The sequence below is a fragment of the Mesocricetus auratus genome, unplaced genomic scaffold (genome assembly GCF_017639785.1).
Source record: "Mesocricetus auratus isolate SY011 unplaced genomic scaffold, BCM_Maur_2.0 Super-Scaffold_100008, whole genome shotgun sequence".
NCBI classification, from domain to species: Eukaryota; Metazoa; Chordata; class Mammalia; order Rodentia; family Cricetidae; genus Mesocricetus; species Mesocricetus auratus.
This window is the reverse complement of record NW_024429192.1, coordinates 613192-631148: the sequence shown is the minus strand read 5'-3', so window position 1 is coordinate 631148 and position 17957 is coordinate 613192. Positions and strand designations below refer to the sequence as shown.

The following is a 17957-nucleotide window of genomic DNA, read 5'->3' as shown; positions in this document are numbered from 1 at the left end:
TGCTGATGTCCAAAACCCTTCATCCTGATTCATTTGCTCGGAGCTGAGATCCCATGGGCCAGAGAAATCACTCACATTGGCATGCAGGCTAGTGGCTTCTCTGGTGGATAGGCACAGTAAGGAGCCCTTAACAGATTCCAGTTAGTGACATCTGTCCTAGTGACTTCATTCTTAACCTGTCCACACCTGTCCGGCTGACTATACCCTAGAACAGAGTCTCCCAGAGTCTCTGCTATATGACTGTCCTCCTAAGAGCAAATTCATGACGGAGGCTCAGTGCCAGCCTCCCTTCTTGCCAACCAGTGCCTTGCACAGAGGCAAAGCTAATAGCAAATAAATCCATACCCTATGGGGAAGTTTAAGAAGTTTAAGAACTAAATTTGAGGTGACCAGGGATGATGACTAAGGTCTCATTCATTCCCAGAAGATAAAGGTTGGGAACAAGGATGTTTGGAGTGATAGTGGAATAAAGGCATTCTGAAGAGCGGTGGGACCACCACACAGTGGCCTGACTTAGACATGAGTGCAAGGACGCTCCAAGCAGCCTACAAGCAGTTTTGCTTCATTCCACCCTCCATCCAGTTTTTTCCCCCATAATGATTCCCTTCTGCCTGCTTTCCTGGCTTGAGAATACCTCTGCCGTACAAACAGCAAAATGATAACATCGGCTGCTAAGAACCACTAACTAATCATGTCTTGTTGGTTTGTAACCAACTTCAAATCCCCATGAATACTTCCCCTCAAATCTGGGCTTCAAGGGATCAGACTCCTGGGACATTCCAGCTGCCTGTATTTGTACAAAACACATTTATTGAAGGCCCCAAACACTGCTATCCCAGTCCTTTGGGTATGCATCCTTCAATCTGGATCTCAGCTGGCCAGCCGGAGTATCTGTTCTTGGATTGATCCGAGTGGTTGATCTGAGGGGAAGAAGGAGATAGTCATTTATCCATTAAGCTAATAAAAAAAAGCTACTATGTCTGTTGTGAGCATGAGTCTCATAGTGGCATTTTTCTCCAACCCAGGATGAGGTTAGGATTCTCGACGCCCGGCCCCCTTCATCCATTCTTGCTGTCATTTCTTCTTTACTTACTTACACCCCTTTCTCTTCCCTTCTTTCCTTCCCTTTCTTCAGTTTCTTTGGTTGAAGAGGGTCTTATTCTTTAGTCAATGTTAGCCTTGATACTCACAGTGATCCTCCTGCCTCAGCCTTCCAAGAACTGGGATTATAGGTCAGAACTACCACACCCCAGCCTCAGTCGTGGCCCGGGTGTCACCCTCTCCTTCCAAGAGAGGCCATGCCAACAAGAGGAGGCCCAGCTGCTCCTGGCTGCCACGGTCCTTCTTTTTAAACCATGACTCCAGGCAGTGGGAGCAAAGCCTCGAGCGGAATCAGATATGACCTGGTGCGACCCTGGAGGCAGGTGGAGCTCTGCCCTCTTAGAATCCTAGCTAAGTGGAGAGATGGCCTTAGCAGAGCTGTGGGCCTTCATGGTTCAGCCCACCCCCCCTTCTCTTCAGGCTCACTTATATCTGTTGAAAAGGATCAGGGTCTGTAGAGGCATCGACCTCAAACAGCTACGTAGCACCACCCATCAGCTGGGATGTTTACAGGAGACAGGGTGGCATGTCACTTCTCTCACTTCCCTCCTCTGCTCTTCTCTTTGATAAACGGACGCATCAAAAACCACAGGTGACTCCCCCCAGAGAAGATAATCAGCTAGTGCCTTTCCGTTCAGTGCATATTTGGCACCTACCATATCGGACGCGGCACAAATATAACCACTTCAGGCAGTCCCCTCTGCTGCCACCATCCTTGGTATGATTGCCATTCCCAGAGGAGGGACTAAAGAAGGCTAGCCTCCCACCCAAACAGAGCAGTCACCACCAGTAACGGGAACCTACTTGCAGTCTATATTTAAGACCAGAGGAGTCTGGGACGGAACTAACAGGAGAGGCTGGCCAGTGCACTCTGTATGTGTGACCACCGACGGGACACCTTCACACACCACAGCTCAGCCATCTGAGAAGAAATGGGGAAAGCCACTCACTTTTTCTCTCTCAATTTCTGGAGGGAGCTCAAAGCCCTTTGCTGCAACAAACACCCAGCTTGACCTGAACTTCATGTTCTTGATTTCTTTGCTTCCAAGAGCTTCTATAACATCCTTTGCTTGGGCCTCCAGTCTGGGGCAAAAGAGAAAGCATGAGAAGGCCTCTCTCTTGTGGAGGGGTTTGTGTGTGTGTGAATGTAAGAGTGTGTCTAAGTGTTGTGTAAGAGTGTATGTTTGTGTGTATGAGAGAGTGTGTGTGTGTCTGACTATCTGGCTGTCTGGCTTTGTCCCAATGCTTGTCCTGAATGGAAGTGAAACTGGCCTGACTCCCTACAGCCCAGGGTTTCACCTGTAGGACAGCATGTGCTAGTGGAACATGTGACCGTGTTAGTGGACATGTGGCTACATCTGGGAGCCTTTTGCACTTCATTTAGAGCCCAACAACATTACAGTTGTGAAAGGTCACAATGTTTCACTATTCTGTCATGTCCTCCCACTCAGCCATCATCTTTCCCATCCCCGTGGCCCTCCTGATTCCACATAGTAAGGCCAGAACAAGCAGTTGGGAGATGAAAGCGAATTTCAAAGGGTTCCTTTTCCATGCTCCAAAAGGTTAGCTGAGAGCAGAGGAAGGGTGAAGAAGGAGAGAAACAAGGGGTCCAGGTGCTCCTCAACAAGCTCACTTCCTAAGCAAGGAACACTACATCTCCACGTGCTCTTTGAACCATTGGGATGCACCTGGAGAGTCAGTAACTTCCATAAGTTACTCCTAGTGAACAATTGTGTGTGTGAGCATGGGCACTGACTTCCATAAGTTACTCCTAGTGAACAATTATGTGTGTGAGCATAGACATTGAGTGTGAACATGTGAATAAAAGTATGTGCCCAGCATGTGCATGCATGCATGTGTGCGTGTATGTGTGTGTGTGTGTGTGTGTGTGTGTGTGTGTGTGTATGCATGAGTAGGAATGTGTCCTAGTACAGATGTGGGAGTGGTTTCTGTCATTTGTCATGGCCATTTCTTTCCTTCGCTTGTAGAAGCATTTCACTCCTTGGGTTCTGTAGGACCCAGGGGACTTACCCTCCTCCTGAATGGCTGCTCTTGTCACATGGGAATAACTGCATACACTCACCTGGAGCTCCCATCGTCATGGGTCACCATGAATAGCAAAGATTTCGAAGGGGTGCTCTGAATGAACTTGGTCATTGGCCCAGAGTTATCTGTAGGATCAAAGACAGACAGTAGTTCAGGGTCTTCTCAGTGAACAAGGCCCCACCCTGGCTGTGGGCTTCCTTCCCCCTCTGCTGCCTACCCACCCTGAATCCCCTGCTCCCTAGACTGGACTCAGGAGCACAGTCATGCTTGGCTACTTCCCCAGGACTGATGTTAGGGGTGCCATGGGACTCTGTCTTGGAGAAGCCCTGGAGACATCGACAACTTGCAGCAGGTACTCAGGATATAGCAAACATCAGTCCAAAGATGGAAACAAGGTTAGCCATACAGAGTGGAAACCCTGAATAAATTAAATCCTGAAGCTCTAGTTAGCCAAACCTACCACCAACCCTAGCTTCTGCAAGCACCTCTGCCATTGGAGACAAGAGGTCAGTCCCCAAAGGTGATGTCCTAGAGCATGATGCTCAGAGTTGCAACAGAACCTACACACAATAATCACAGGCCAAAAAACCCTCTGCTTCTGTTTCCCCATGGGGTCTACACAGTTTAGTCTTCATTTTAATCGGCAAAGACTTTTCTTACCGCCTTCATACATGTCAAAGTACTTCGCTGCTATCAACTTTCCAGTCTCATCTGAAAGCAGAAGAAATGGCTTTAAGGGAAAGCTCGTGGGACCCTAGTGAATCTGGAAGAAAAAGGATCGGAGTGGTCCCCAGTCTGGAAAGGGGCTGTGTGGGGGGATCATTCTTCCGAATCCTGGACAGAGCGACTCCATCTTGTTGTTCCAACCTGCAAACAGGCTGTCCTTCCCATGGGCTACATGCCGTCTTTCCCATGGTAGGACAGTGTTTGCTGAAACCAGAGCCCCTGACAAGAGCAAGGTCAGAGCACACAGAGCCAGGGAAGTTGAGCTTGGCCTGAATTCACATCTGCCTCTTCAACACTAGGTGGCACTCTGACCTAGGCTTGCTTAACTGTGGCCTGGGATCCTTCATAATAAAATAAAACCTTGGTAGGCAGGGGATGGGGAAGTGGCTGTGGCAAGGCTGTCTGTGAGTCACCCCGGTTCTAGTAAACAACCCTAATAAATTCACTCATGTCACCAGGCTAGACCTGTTGGACTCCTTGTCCGACCCATCTGCTCCTTCCTTGTTTGGGGTGAATCAAAGTGTCTTGCAACAATGGGCTTTCTTCAAAGGGAGGAGGTACCTGGCCACTTCTCTAGGACTGTCTAACCTGTGTCACTCACAGGGTCTGAATGCCCTTCTTCTTCCCCCTCTGAACCAGCAGAGCTTTCTACTTCACACTAGGTGTCCTGAGGGGTTACCTGACAGAGCCTGGTTTGTCCTGCCCCACAGCCCTGTCATCACTGTTTCCTGTAGTTGGCTGATTCCTGCATATCACCTTATTCTCTAACCTGCTGCGGTTCTTACTACAAGAGACCTCTAAAACACCCAGATCCCAGAGGAGGCTGATGAGGCACACAGCTCACGGCAGCCAGATAGAATTGGTCAGTGTTGTTACCCTTTACCCGGTCTGCAGGATCCAAGAGCAAAGGGACCCACGGCGAGAGTCTGTGTGGATCTGAGCTTCACGGTATCCTCTCTACCTGCCCTTCCTCAATTACAAAGTCTCCTTTAGATTCTGTTTTGGGTTATTTTGTTATTGTTGGACCACAAAAAGTAAGACTTTTAAATAATTATATCATTTTAGAGTTCATGACAGTGTAGACCTGGATATGAACAAACATGTTGGAAAACCATGGTCTTGAACTAGGGAGATGGCTCAGGGGATAAAACGCTTGCCTTGCAAGCATGAGGAACTGAGCTCAAATTCCAAGAACTCATGTGTAGCTGACACAGAACTGTGTGTCTGTAATCCAGGTGGAGATGAGAGGTGGAGAAGCATGGGCCAGCTAGTCTCTGCTGTACACAGTGGCAAACAGACCCAAAGAAGGGATACCAAAGAAAGGGTGATGTAAGGACTTACATCTGAGGTTGTTCTCTGACCACTACATACACTGCCAACGACACATGTATGCCCACACTTATGTGAATAAGCATGCATGCATCACACACACACACACACACACACACACACACACACACTGATTTTTAAAAGAAGCATCAAGGTATCTATGGAAATCCTATTTCAGGCTTTGAGGGCATTTCTGAGAAACATGCGCCACTTACAGTTGACGGTAGCGATGTTTATTCCTCTTGCCACGTTCCCCGTCTTCTCTCCTAACAGCCTAAAAAGCGAGTGAGAAGCAGTCAAAGATCTGGGTAGCTGGGTGAGCAGCCTTCCCTCAACAGAAACCCTCCCTCAACAGCAGCCTTCTCCCAAGCCTTCTGTGCTCAGGACACTGGCACTCCCTCTCCGGAGTGCTCCCCCAAATTACTCCACCATGCTCTGGACACCTGCAGGACTCAGATTCAGTTCCTGGGTACCTGGAAGCTGCATTTCATATTATCATCTTCATCAAAGGCCAGACAGGAAGGCTCTTCACTAAGGCTTCTCTCATCAGACCCTGAGAAGCCATGCCTGGTCTCACAGACTCGAGGGTCGGGGATAGCAGCTCCACCACAAGCTGGGCTTCCTCAAATCTCTGCTTCCTTCTGACCCAGTCTCTGCCTCCTTTTCCCTCAGGACCCACGGGCTTTGCCTGCCTCTTAGTGAGTCCCTTCACCCACCCACCAAGTACAACCCAGCTCATCTCCTTAATAAGCACTTTATATTGCATCACTTAATTTTTTCTTTTATCTTAAGGATATTTTTATTTAATAGGTGTATAGTTTGTGCACATGAGTGCAGTGCTTAAGAGGGTCAGAAGATGGTATAGGACAACCTGGAGCTGGAGTTAAAGGCAGTTGTGAGCTGCCGGATGTGAGTGCTGGGAACCGAAGTCAGATCCTCTAAAAGAACAGGTAGTGCTTCTAACTGTTAAGCCATCTTTCTGACCCATTTTTGCTTGTCAGTTGAAGAAAATGAAATGTCAATATCATATACATTTTAAATTCAATTTCCAGGAAGACTATAGTATTTGCTAGAGGTCTTAGGAATAATGTGTGTGTGTGTGTGTGTGTGTGTGTGTGTGTGTGTGTGTGTGTGTATGTGTGTTTGGGGTGTGTGAATTATATGTGCATGTAGGTGGTATGTCAGCATGTATCCATGTGTATGTGCATGTTCCTAAGTGTATGTGTGTGGCATATATACAAGTTTATGTGTGCACATTTCTGCACGTGCACTTGTATGCATGTGTCTCTGTCTGCATATGTGCAGGTGTGCACATGTGTTGTATGTTTACAATTATGTGTATATTCCGGGCCTTTGCCGAGGTTAGCATCATAAAGAGAATCTGGCTTGTCTTTCATGTCAAAGCTATAAGGTGGGCAACAGGCACTTTAGCATTCTGCCTCTGGCATGTTTAACTAGAGGCCTCCAGGAGCCACAAGGCCTAGTGCTTTCTCAGTGTTACAGAATAGTCCGTAAGTGCCCCAAAAGAGTCAAGGAAGGACTTCCATTCCCAGTAGTAAACAAAACAAAACAAAACAAAAACAAAAACAAAAACAAAAACAAAAACAAAAAAACCTGGGTAAGTGTAGCCTCCACAGGAAGCAGGAGGAAGACATTTTAAAAAGGTCTGCTGGGAGGCAATAGTGGTGTACCCCTTTAATCCCAGCAGAGGCGGGTGGATCTCTGTGTGTTCCAGGCCAGCCTGGTCTACAAAGTGATTTCAAGGACAGCCAGGTCTGTTACACAGAGAAACCCTGTCTTGAAAAGAACAAATAAATAATAAATAAACAAACATAAAAATACAAAGATCTGCTCGGTTAAGAGACCCCTGAAATGTAGCCAAGAACTTCCCAAGCCAACAGCTGACAGATATTGAAGGGGTATCTCTAACACTGAAGGAGACCTTTGTCCTTGCAGGAACATTCACAGCTCAACAGAAGGGACCCTGGAGAAAACGAAAGCACGTCAGACAGCCATGGAGGTCTTAGGGACAAAAGTCTGAAGGCAAATTGAGGGCCACATCAACTCTCTCTGATCTTATTATGTTAGAGTCACAAAAGATGGAATAAAGAAGACAAAAAACAAAAAGAACAGACAAACACAGAATTTATGGCCTTTAACCCAGATTTTGTTGAACTAGGTAATCCAGAAAATGATGACATTTAAAATGTGTTCGTGTCACCCTGATCTGCCAGTAGCTCCAGGTCCTGGGAACAGCAAATGAGAAAAGAAGACAGAAACCCCCACCTTGCTGTGCTTCCGCTGTGACTGGGGAATGTCCCCTGCCGGTTCCTGTGTTGGGAGTTTGGTCCCAGCATGTCAATGCTGAGATTCTGTAAGAGACTGTGGAAGGGGGCTGGAGAGATGGCTCAGCGGTTAAGAGCACTGACTGCTCTTCTAGAGGTCCTGAGTTCAATTCCCAGCAACCACATGGTGGCTCACAACCATCCGTAATGAGATCTGGTGCCCTCTCCTGGCATGCAGACATATGTAGAGGCAGGATGTTGTATTCCTAACAAATAAATAAAAATCTTTAAAAAAATAAAATAAAAAAAAAAAAAAAAAAAAAAAGAGACTGTGGAAACCCCTGGAGGAGGGCCAACTGTCCTCAGAGGGACAAGTGCTCTTAAAGTATGTTAATTCCCCAAGGAGCAATTCGTTGTAAAAGGGCAAACCTGGCTGCTGGGTGTCTTTGGCTTGCTTCTGACCATGCAATGTCTGTGACTATTCTAGATATTGTGAAGCCACTTGCTAAGAGGCAGGACCATGCTCTCTGGCCCTCTTGGGTTATGAGCCAGAATTCTTTTCTGCATAAACCATCCACCTTCTGGTATCTATCCCTTGCTGCTGTTTTTACAGGAATTCTCAGATGTGCTGCCTGGCACACTGACAGAAGAAGCTTGACACATGAAGAAAGAAGTCAACGGGAGCAAGAGCCAAAGGAGCCAGCAGAACACAGCAGACAACAGTGGCACATTCACAGGCTCCAGCAGGCAGGCCAACTGAGCGTCGAGATAGCAACACTTAACACATTCCAAAAAAAGGGTGGGAAAAACAGAAATTTTCAACTGGAAGTTAAAAAAAATTGGCAGGCTCACTTGGGGAAAAGAAAGAACTTAAAAACTAAAATGGCATGATAATCTAAAAACGGTAGTCAATGGCTGGTGGGTTTATGGACAGATTAGACACAGTAGAACACACTAGTGGTGACATGAGAAACAGTTCTGTTCACAGTTAAGCATAGAGAGAGAAATGTGGCAAATGGAAAGGGGACTGTAGGGTACCAGGAACAGAGTAATAAGGCTCAATTTTTATTGCTTTTTAGCAGGAAGTGAGCTGAGCAGCAGCCTTTATTGATCTCTGACTAAGTGACAGAATGTGACTTGCTGCTCCAGGACCTGCCCCTGCAACTTCCTACCCTAATGTACTGTGCCCTCAAACTGTGTGCCAACATAAACCCTATCTCATGTGTGTTGCTTTTGTGCAAGTATTTCATCATAGCAATGGGGAAATTTATCAAACACAATTAAGGATTTTAAAGTGCACGTATTTAAGAAGCCCTAAAATATCTAAATAAGACAAAGCAGGACACACCAGGGGACAAATGCTGAGAACAGAGATAAGCAAAAATACCTGAAAAGCACTGACCACATCAAGACCCGGGTCTTAGGTTCCACCTCACACCCCATAAAAGGAACTATCTAGAGATGTGCAGGCTTCACCTGTGAAGATGAGAATCACCGGACTACTGAGCTTAGTTGTGACCAACACTGCTAGGATCCTCTCCAGAAGAGGTGACTTGTAGAGCCCTGAGCTTCTACTAAGTAGCTGTATTTGTAGTTAAAGTCTCTTCACAAAGAAAAGTCCAAGCCTGGGTGGCTTAACTGGTAAATTACATGGAACTACCATAAAAAGATACCATAAAAACCCAACCAAGAACGCAAACAGCCCTCAGAGACACCCATCACCCTTCCCCAGGAATACAGTGAGTGTATTTACTCCACCACCTGATTTTTCAGTCTTGCCAGAGGTTAGGGACACGTAAGGGCAGCCTCAAAGGTACAAGGGAGGGCACAGACAAGCAGACACTCATCTTCTTACACACAGTACTTACAGCTCATCCTCAAAGCAGATCTTGGCAAACTTGTCCATGCCACCACCACTGAGCAATCGGTAGGCATAGGTGTCAGGAGGACAGGGGCCCCAATGGTCACATTTTTGCCTTTTCGGGGCTGGGGCTGTAAAGACAAGAACAGGACAATCACATTTGCTCCTCAGGGGTGACTGCTGTTTCAGGACCAGCTCCCACTGTGGTGGGGAAACCGTAGAAGCAAAGATGGCAGCTGTGTTTGGATCCCGAGAATGCCTCTGAAGATACATGGTTGATGTGACCATGGTTTTGTCTTTTGGTAACAGCCTGAGATAATGAGCGTGGGTAGCCATTTCAAGAAGTGTTAGGATTGCTGCCCTCAGCTACTAACTCACAACATAATGAACACTGGCAGACACAAGCTTTTAGGTCACAGCAGACTTGAACTACACTTCAGGCCACATGACCCTAAAAGATGTACAAAGCATGTCCATCTTACAGTAACAGAATACATACTTCTCTCCAGCATACAGAGAACATTTTGTATACTTGGCCTTTGCCAAAATACCAAGAAGCAACTAGAACATTCTCTCATGAAGACCTTGTGTTAGGGAATAAAACAAGACAAAAAACTAAAGGTTGGAAGAATGTTTCCTTGGGATTCAGAGCTAGCTCCATAGTTAAGGGCTTCTGAAATTCCTCTTTTCTTGTTTCACCACCATGTTTTCAGAAAGCACTTAAAACATTTTTTTTTTGGTTTTATGAGACAGGGTTTCTCTGTATTGTTTTGGAGGCTGTCAGTCCAGCCTGGCCTCGAACTCACAGAGATCCGCCTGCCTCTGCCTCCCGAGTGCTGGGATTAAAGGCGTGCGCCACCACTGCCTGGCTTAAAACATTTTTAAAAGATAAAAAAAAAATTATTTTTTAGCCACTGTGGTGGTGTACACCTTTAATCCCAGCACTCGGGAGGCAGAGACAGGTGGAGAGTTCGAAGCCAGTCAAGTCTACATAGTGAGTTCCAGGACAGCCAGAACTACATAGTGAGACCCTGCATCAAAAACAAACAAATAAATAAAAACAAACAAACCAGGCACTGGTGGCTCACATCTTCAATCCCAGCACTTGGGAGGCAGAGGCAAGCAGGCAGATGTGAGCAGAAGTGTGTAAGATAGAGAAGACTAGGGAGTAACAGAAAAGGACTCACACTATGAAGGAAGAGCAGCAGAGCTGGCATGACTTTTAAAAAAGAAAGACCAGGACGAGCCAAATAAGATCATGTACGAAGAAAGAGGGAGTCTGACACCACAGGACAGATGGCTGTTACTCAGACAAACAATCCTCACACCACAAACTGGGTGACCCTATAAGGACTCCATACGCTCTTACAACCTACCAAGACCAATCATGAAGAAATAAAGTACCAAACAGGCCAATTACAAACAGAGGCTGAATCAGACATTTAAAGATCCTCAGATTCTTCAAGAAACTGAAAGGGGGATCTTCCAATCCATTAAGGAGGCCAGCGTTATCCTGATACCAAAGCCAGACAAGGACACTGCCAAGAAGTAAATTACAAGCCAAGTTCTCTGATGACCATAGACACAAAAATCCTCCCCCCAAAAACTGATAGCCCAGATGCAGTAGCACACTGAGGGGTCACCCATCACAACTAAGTGGGATCTTCCCTCAGTTTGCAAGGATGGTTCAACCCATGCATATCAACACGCATGAGACCATGCAGACCAAAGGAAGGACAAAAGCCTCACTGGGGTATCAGTAGATAAGGGGAGGGGGAAACTAGATAAAATTTAGTACTTTTTTATGATGAAACTCTCAACGGATTAAATAGAGAAGGGCTACACAGTGAGGACTGTATTGGTGCGGAGAGTCAAGTCTGAGTTGGGAGGTTTTCTCTGAAACTACGAACACGTTAAGACAGGTGGATAGAGCTAAGTCATCTCACATTGGACACAAAAGCAGAACTCAAACAGGATCAAAGACTTGAGTATAAGAACAGAAACTGTAAAACATGGGGAAAGCCTTAGTCATGTTGGCCAGGCAATGATTTTTCTGAAATGACCTCAAAAGCACAGAGACACAGGCAACAGAGGAGAAAGTAGACAACTTAGATTATTACATCAAACAGAGCAAAGAAGGTGGGCAGTGGTGGCCAATGCCTTTAATTCCGGGACTTGGGAGGCAGAGGCAGGCAGATCTCTGTGATTTTGAGGTCAGCCTGGTCTCCAGACTGAGTTCTGGGACAGAAAGGGCTACACAGAGAAACCCTGTCTCTGAAAACAAACAAACAAACAAAAAACAGAGCAAAGAAAGAGACAATCAAAAAGAACAGGAAATAGTTCTGGGCCAGTCATCAGCTACAGGCTAAGGTCCTAAGTACATAAGGAACCCCAGAAGTTCAACAACAAGTTTTAAAACTGATTAAAAAATGGACAAGGGGTGGCTAAGATGAGACCCAAGTCCCATTCCTGCGTCTTCCTGGGTGTTTCTAAAGATGATAGCATCCTGTGTTCACTGCAGCTTACTTACAGTGTGAAGTGTGATGTGTGTATACAATAAAATACTATTGCATACACACGTAAAAGGGAAGGCAATCCTGCCACTTTGGAAAAAAAATGGTGAGGACATCCTGCCAAATGAAGTAAGTCAAACATAGAAAGACAAACGCCACAAAACCTAAATCTAAAGAAGTTAAACTCAAAGACATAGAGCTGAATAGTGGTCACCAGGAACTGGGCAGGTTAGAGAGTGTGGGAGGGGGAGTGGAACGGCTTTGTTAAGAGTACATGTGAGTTAGATGAGATCTGAGCTTGTTTGATCAAGAGACTTGCCATGGGATGTAGTTGATAACACACTGTATTATATACTTGGAAATTGCTACAAGAGCCGCCTTAACCTGCAAAAGGACTTCTAGCCAAAAGCTTTGCTGCTGAGCTCCAGTTGGACACCTACCATGTCTGCATAGATCCGAGTGGCACACTGTATCCACATGTACATACAGATTTGACTCCTGAATTTCAAAGTTAATCAGTCTACTGAAAGGAGCCCTTCAGGCCAGCAGGAGGACTCAGCAGGAAGCGGTACTTGGTGCCAGGCTTGAGGTCTTGGGTTTGACTCCCCAGAGCCTGCATGCTGGAAAGAAAACCAACTCTCAATGTCCTCTGACCTCCACACCTGTGCTACAGCAAGCACATACACATGTGTGCATGCGGGTAATACGTCTTCCTAAAAGATAGCAACCCTGATGCTGTTTACAGCTTTATCCCTGGAAGAACTTGCTGGAACAGGTCAAGGTTCAGAGAGCTGCCATGGTGTCCAATGTGCTGTTGTGTCCCTAAAGGACACGACCCCAGACATGACTTCTTGGGGGATCATAGTCCTCTGTCCCCAAAAGGAAAAAAATAGCAGAGATGGCTTCCTCTCCTTCAGGGTGGTCTGGACTCCTCTTTGCCTGCCCTCTGTCTCCTCAGCCCAGTCCAGCCCCACACCAGTATCCCCTGCAATGTCTTTTTATTGCCTTTTGTTAACTCTAGCTTACAGTTTCCTTTTTTAAAAAACATCTCCAGAGAAGCAGAGATTTTGAGTAGCACCTCCCCAGTGGGCAGTGCTGTTGGAGTCTGGTAGGCTGAGCCATGTGTACATGAGCACATGAGTTCAGTGAAGAGAGATTCTGCCAGCACCATGTGTGGAAGCTGGATGCAGGTCAGCAGTACAGCACACACAACACACCGGGAACCCCTCCACTGTAAAGAGAACGAGAGGAATGACAGGAGACCCTGGGAGCAAGGACAGCACGCTGATCCGTTTCTACTATTTCCCTTCCTACAGATTCTGATTATTTAGACCAAAAAAAAAAAAAAAAAAAGAAGGAAAGAAACAGAAAAAAGAAAATCCCATACATTTTCATTCTTGAGGAGGAATCTTTACTATCCTAGCTTTACAGCTATTTCCTTCTGGACTTTTCCATGCACACAAAAGGCATCTGCAAAGTCGGAATATTAATTAAACATATTTAAACACCATGCCCTGTTAATCTTGAGTTTCAAACACAATACTTAATGTGGTTCTTGTCAATCTCTAGGCAGCCAACTTAAATCAACTATTCAACTCAATATAAAAAAAGTGCCGCATACATGTTATCTTCTCTACATTTCTAGATAATTTTTAACACTCTACAGCATGTCTAACTATTTTAAAAGATTTTGTGTCTGTGTGTGTGTGTTGCATATCTGTGGGTGTGCCAGTAAACACACGTACACATGCACAATCAGAGGCCAGTGGAGGGTGCCAAGTGTCTACTGCTCTTTGCATTATTCCTTTAACATAGGGGTCTCTTACAGGACGAACAGCTTGCTGCCTTCGAAGAACTAGGTGGCCAATGAGCTTCTGTGATCCACTTGTCTCTGCAATGGTGGGGCTACAAACACGCCCAGCTGTTCTCAGATTTTAATGTGGATGAACTTAGGTCCTCATGTTTACATAGCAAACACCCTTACCACTAAGCCATGTTTCCAGACCCTAGTTAACAATCTTTGAAGTTTAATAATAGTACTCATTCCTTGGATATTCATCTACAAATGCATTGAACAAATTATCTATCTATCTATCTGTCATCTATCTATCTATTTTTGGTTTTTTGAGACAGGGTTTCTCTGTGTAACAACTCTGACTGTCCTGGAGCTCATATAGACCTGGAACTTACAGAGATCTGCCTGTCAGTGCCTCCTGAATGCTCGGATTAAAGGTGTGCACCACCACTGCCCAGCTAATAACTTTAAATGCAATAAACACACCATTTAAAAGTAGGTGCTTCCTGGTTTACAACTTTGCAAACATTTGCATCTATAAACTCAGTTTAGAGAGATGATTCTTCAGATGAGAGCATGCTTTCCCTTTAGCACAGTATTGGTTCTCTTACTCCCCAGGTGCGAAAACTTCCCTGTGGGCAATGCTGTGCTTTGCACACCTGGCCTGTGGATCAGGAGACAAACATCTCCCCTTCTTCTTGCCCTCCTGCAGCCTTGCAGCCAGAGTGCTGGTTACAGAGTCTCCTCCACTGGCTGTGAAGTGGACTTGAGCCCATGTGTGAACACTGTGTATGCCTACAGATACTCTGTTGTTACCCTGCAGGGAAACCTCTGACCTTAATGGTTATTCAAAGAGAAGCCCTGTGGACATCATACACTTGTCAGGTCCCAAAGGACAAACATTTAGGACAAGAACAGTACAGCAGCCAATTGCAGGAGGTAGCAAAAGAAAACACAAAAGACAGTTTAAGGTGGTTATAAATCCAGTTGCAAAATATAAGCAAGCAAACTGAATCTGACGGCTCTATAGAGACCTCCCATAAATGAGGAAGGCAGAAGCAGACTGATTGTTCAGGAGCTTGGCTCTGTAAGCCCCAAAACACTCTGAAAGTAGTGAGAACCTACATTAGACATTATACCTCAGAGTAACAGGGAGAGAGCAAGAAGGCAAACAGCATTTCTTTCCCCTAAATGTAGGGAAAACTTTTTAATATAATCAGTATGTTCTGCAATTTAACTATGCCTTCAGGGCTGTCAACAAACACATTAAATACAGTTCTAACATATATAGATACATATGAGTCAAGGTCTCTCTCTGTACCCCTGGTCGGTCTGGAACTTGCTATGTAGACCAGGCTGATCTTGAATTTATGAAGATCCATGGCCCCTCTGCCCCTCCGTCCCTCTGCCTCTGCTGGAATTAAAGGCATGAGCCACAACACATTTAAAATATACCTTTAGGATATATATTGTATTGTAAACATAGCAGCAAACCCCTATCAAGTGAGTTTATTAGAAATCGTAAAACACTTTGTGAAAGGTCAGCTGGATGAGCCTCTCTCCCTGCCCCTATTTCATAAGCCCACCTCCCTTTGTCCTCTGGAACCCCAGCTCCATAACACCAAGAGCCCAAGTGATGGACCCAAGAAACATTCAGGCTCTATCCGATCATGTGACCATTTCCCAGGCAGGGTGATGGGGACTACCAATCTGGCAAAAGACAGCTCCTTTTCCTCTAGGATGGGAAGGGACCCAGATGCTCACTGCCAAGGGCACGTATACCTGTCAGGACAGCCATGGGCTGGGCTCTGGCTGGGCTGTTCCTTGTTCCTTGTTCCTTCTCTGCCTGTCAAAGAAGGGGTTGGGGCCCTGGGTCAGGATGGGATGACCAGTCTAACGAGGAAACAAGACCCTACCTGCTCAAAATACCAGCCAGAATCTCACAGATCTCTCCAGTGTGGATATCAAAGGGCTTCCTTAACCTCCTCCTGTGAGACCAGTAACAGGGAAGGAGTGAGAAACAAACAGGCAGAACTGGCCTGAAGACAGACCACAGCCATGGAGCTGCTCACTGGAGGCTGACACCACTGCAGAGCTGGGAATCACGCACTAAGACTATGCATGCCTTCTCCACAGAGATTTACAAACACCAACTTGGGAGTGAAGATGCTATGATTTCTTGCTTTCAGATTCATTAATCACTAAAAGTATATTTTTACTGTTTCATAAGCAGAGCTTTTTCCTGAGTTAAGCTAATGCTTTAACCATTTCATACATGTATATAACGTATTCTGATTATTCTCTTTCTACATTCTTTGAGTACAGTTTAGCATTTAAAATTTCCCTGATGGCAGAAGGGTCACCATCTGCAGGAGACAGGTCCCATGCCTGGGGTGAGAAACTGGAGCAGGACTTCATGCATGGCTAGGGGCTATTCTCTTGCCTGGCTTCCCCCGCCCCCCGTTTCTCCCCCCCTCCTCCCCCCAAGGCCTGGTTTGCATCTCATATCAGTGCTGCTTCATATGGACTTGTGCAGGTGAACTTTCTGGAAGGGAGGCCTTTGGTTTTCTTCAGAGTCCCTACCAGCACGCGGCAGTAGTGAACAAAGAAACATAGAGGTGGGTATTTGTTTTCTTGAAGGGCCTGGGAGTGAGAGTAGGAAACCAGTTTGTTTGTTTGTTTGTTTGTTTTGCTGTAACTGTTTTGTTTTTTCAATGTAGTATGCTTACCACATAAGCATGGTCTTCCACTCATTTCCTAAGAGCACAGAACAACACTACATGGATGGTGAAAGGTGCCTGTTTCTCAGTCCAGGATCCACAGCTCCCTCCCACCTGGCGCTGTCCCAAGGGGTCACCAAGGACCTCACCTAGCCTCAGTGCTTCCCTGGGATCCTCTTCCTTCCCAAGATAGACGAAGTCCAAAGGGACAAGCAAAGGCTGAGGTCTCTGGCCCACATGAATGCTGCTCATACCAAGACCAAGCGGCTCTTGCCAGATCCAGAGGTAGGAAGTTGGCATGGGGCAGAGGGCTCCAGCCTGCCTCTCAGAAGGAAATGTTATCTTCAGGACTCCAAACAAACCCATGAACATTTCCTTTTCATCCCACAAGCCCTCTCTGAGGCCAAGTTATTCACAATAAATACAGGTTTTTGGACTCAGCCCTCAGCCCTTCTTAATTTCCTGGTGTGGGGTCCAAGAATCTGCCTTTCCAGTTTTGTAGCCTGGTCTGTAGGACCCCTGGAAGTGGGACCGGAATCTATGCTTAGTGCATGAGCTGACTTTTTGAAGCCCATTCCATATGGTGGGATGCCTTGCTCAGCCTTGACTCAGGGAGGGAATTGGTCCTTCCTCAACTGAATTGCCAGGATTTGTTGACTCCCTACGGGAGTCTTTACCCTTTCTGAGGAGTGGGTGGGGCTGGGTTGGGAGTCGGTAGGGGGAAGGGGGAGAAGGGGAGGGATGGGGGAACATGGTTGGTATGTAAAATGAATAAAAATAAATTAATAAAAAAGTAATCTGTAAGTAGAATCCCTGGATCTGGGTGCTCTCATTTCCCTGACCCTGGGAATGAGGGTGGTGACCCTGAGGGCTTAGGAGGCATACTAGAAAGTCACTGGGTGATGAGATTCAGTGTGCAGCTGATGGGGAAGTCCTGTGTATATGTCAATAAAGCACTGCTGGCCAATAGGGAAGCAAGATAGGTGGGACTAGGAGTACTCTGGGAAAGAGAAACACAGGGAGTCACGATGTAGCTGCGATAGCGGTAAGAAGCCCAGACCCTTTCTCCAGTAAGAGAAATACGTAGATGGGTTAAATACTTAAGTCAGAGCTAGCCAGCAAGAAACAAGCAAACGGCCAATAGCTTCATAATTAATACAGCGTCTTGTGTGTTATTTGGGGAATACAACGTGGCAGAGCCCAGGCGACTGGTGGGGACAAAACCAAAGCGGCTGGCAAGGAAAAGGCGTCCCTCAACATTCAGCGACACTGCAGCCACTGCCTTGTCACAGCCATCGCGTCACAGCTCCCAGGAGACTGTGCAGTCATAACTGGCCACCAAAAGTGTTCTGTTACATGCCAGCCAGTGGTAAGTGTGGACTGTGCCTCTGAACCCAGTGTAAGTCAGGGAACAATGTTCTCTGGGGGCCCAGGCCTCTTCTGTACACTGAGGTGTTGGGAGGAACAAGGAGGATGGGTTTGGGCGGCCATCCATAGGCAGAGTCCACCAGGGCCTTTGTTCAGCTCTTGTCTAAGGTCAGAACATGAGGAGGGAGAGATGGGGCGAGGAGCTTTAGAGGC

General features: G+C 46.3%; 2 protein-coding genes across 6 annotated transcripts in view; one reads left to right on the top strand and one right to left on the bottom strand.

The window, feature by feature from the left end:
* Nucleotides 1–8712, top strand: part of Bace2 (beta-secretase 2) — a 127582-nt gene extending 118870 nt beyond the window's left edge. Inside the window, exons 9-10 of one of the 3 annotated variants that reach the window (XM_040750388.1) lie at nucleotides 8101–8286; nucleotides 8567–8712. In XM_040750388.1, the coding sequence (XP_040606322.1) occupies nucleotides 8101–8286; nucleotides 8567–8598 (218 nt within the window). In that variant the 3' untranslated portion in view covers nucleotides 8599–8712. Of the gene's footprint in view, nucleotides 1–7158; nucleotides 7672–8100 lie in introns of those variants that run through there. The other 2 variants (XM_021229410.2, XM_040750389.1) reach the window with 2 other exon arrangements.
* Nucleotides 785–17957, bottom strand: part of Fam3b (FAM3 metabolism regulating signaling molecule B) — a 34394-nt gene continuing 17221 nt past the window's right edge. For all 3 annotated transcript variants that reach the window (XM_021229411.2, XM_021229412.2, XM_040750390.1), the window contains 6 exons: nucleotides 9356–9479; nucleotides 5418–5476; nucleotides 3808–3858; nucleotides 3185–3272; nucleotides 2052–2184; nucleotides 785–920 (listed from right to left, as the gene is read on the bottom strand). In XM_021229411.2, the coding sequence (XP_021085070.1) occupies nucleotides 831–920; nucleotides 2052–2184; nucleotides 3185–3272; nucleotides 3808–3858; nucleotides 5418–5476; nucleotides 9356–9479 (545 nt within the window). In that variant the 3' untranslated portion in view covers nucleotides 785–830. The remainder of the gene's footprint in view (nucleotides 921–2051; nucleotides 2185–3184; nucleotides 3273–3807; nucleotides 3859–5417; nucleotides 5477–9355; nucleotides 9480–17957) is intronic.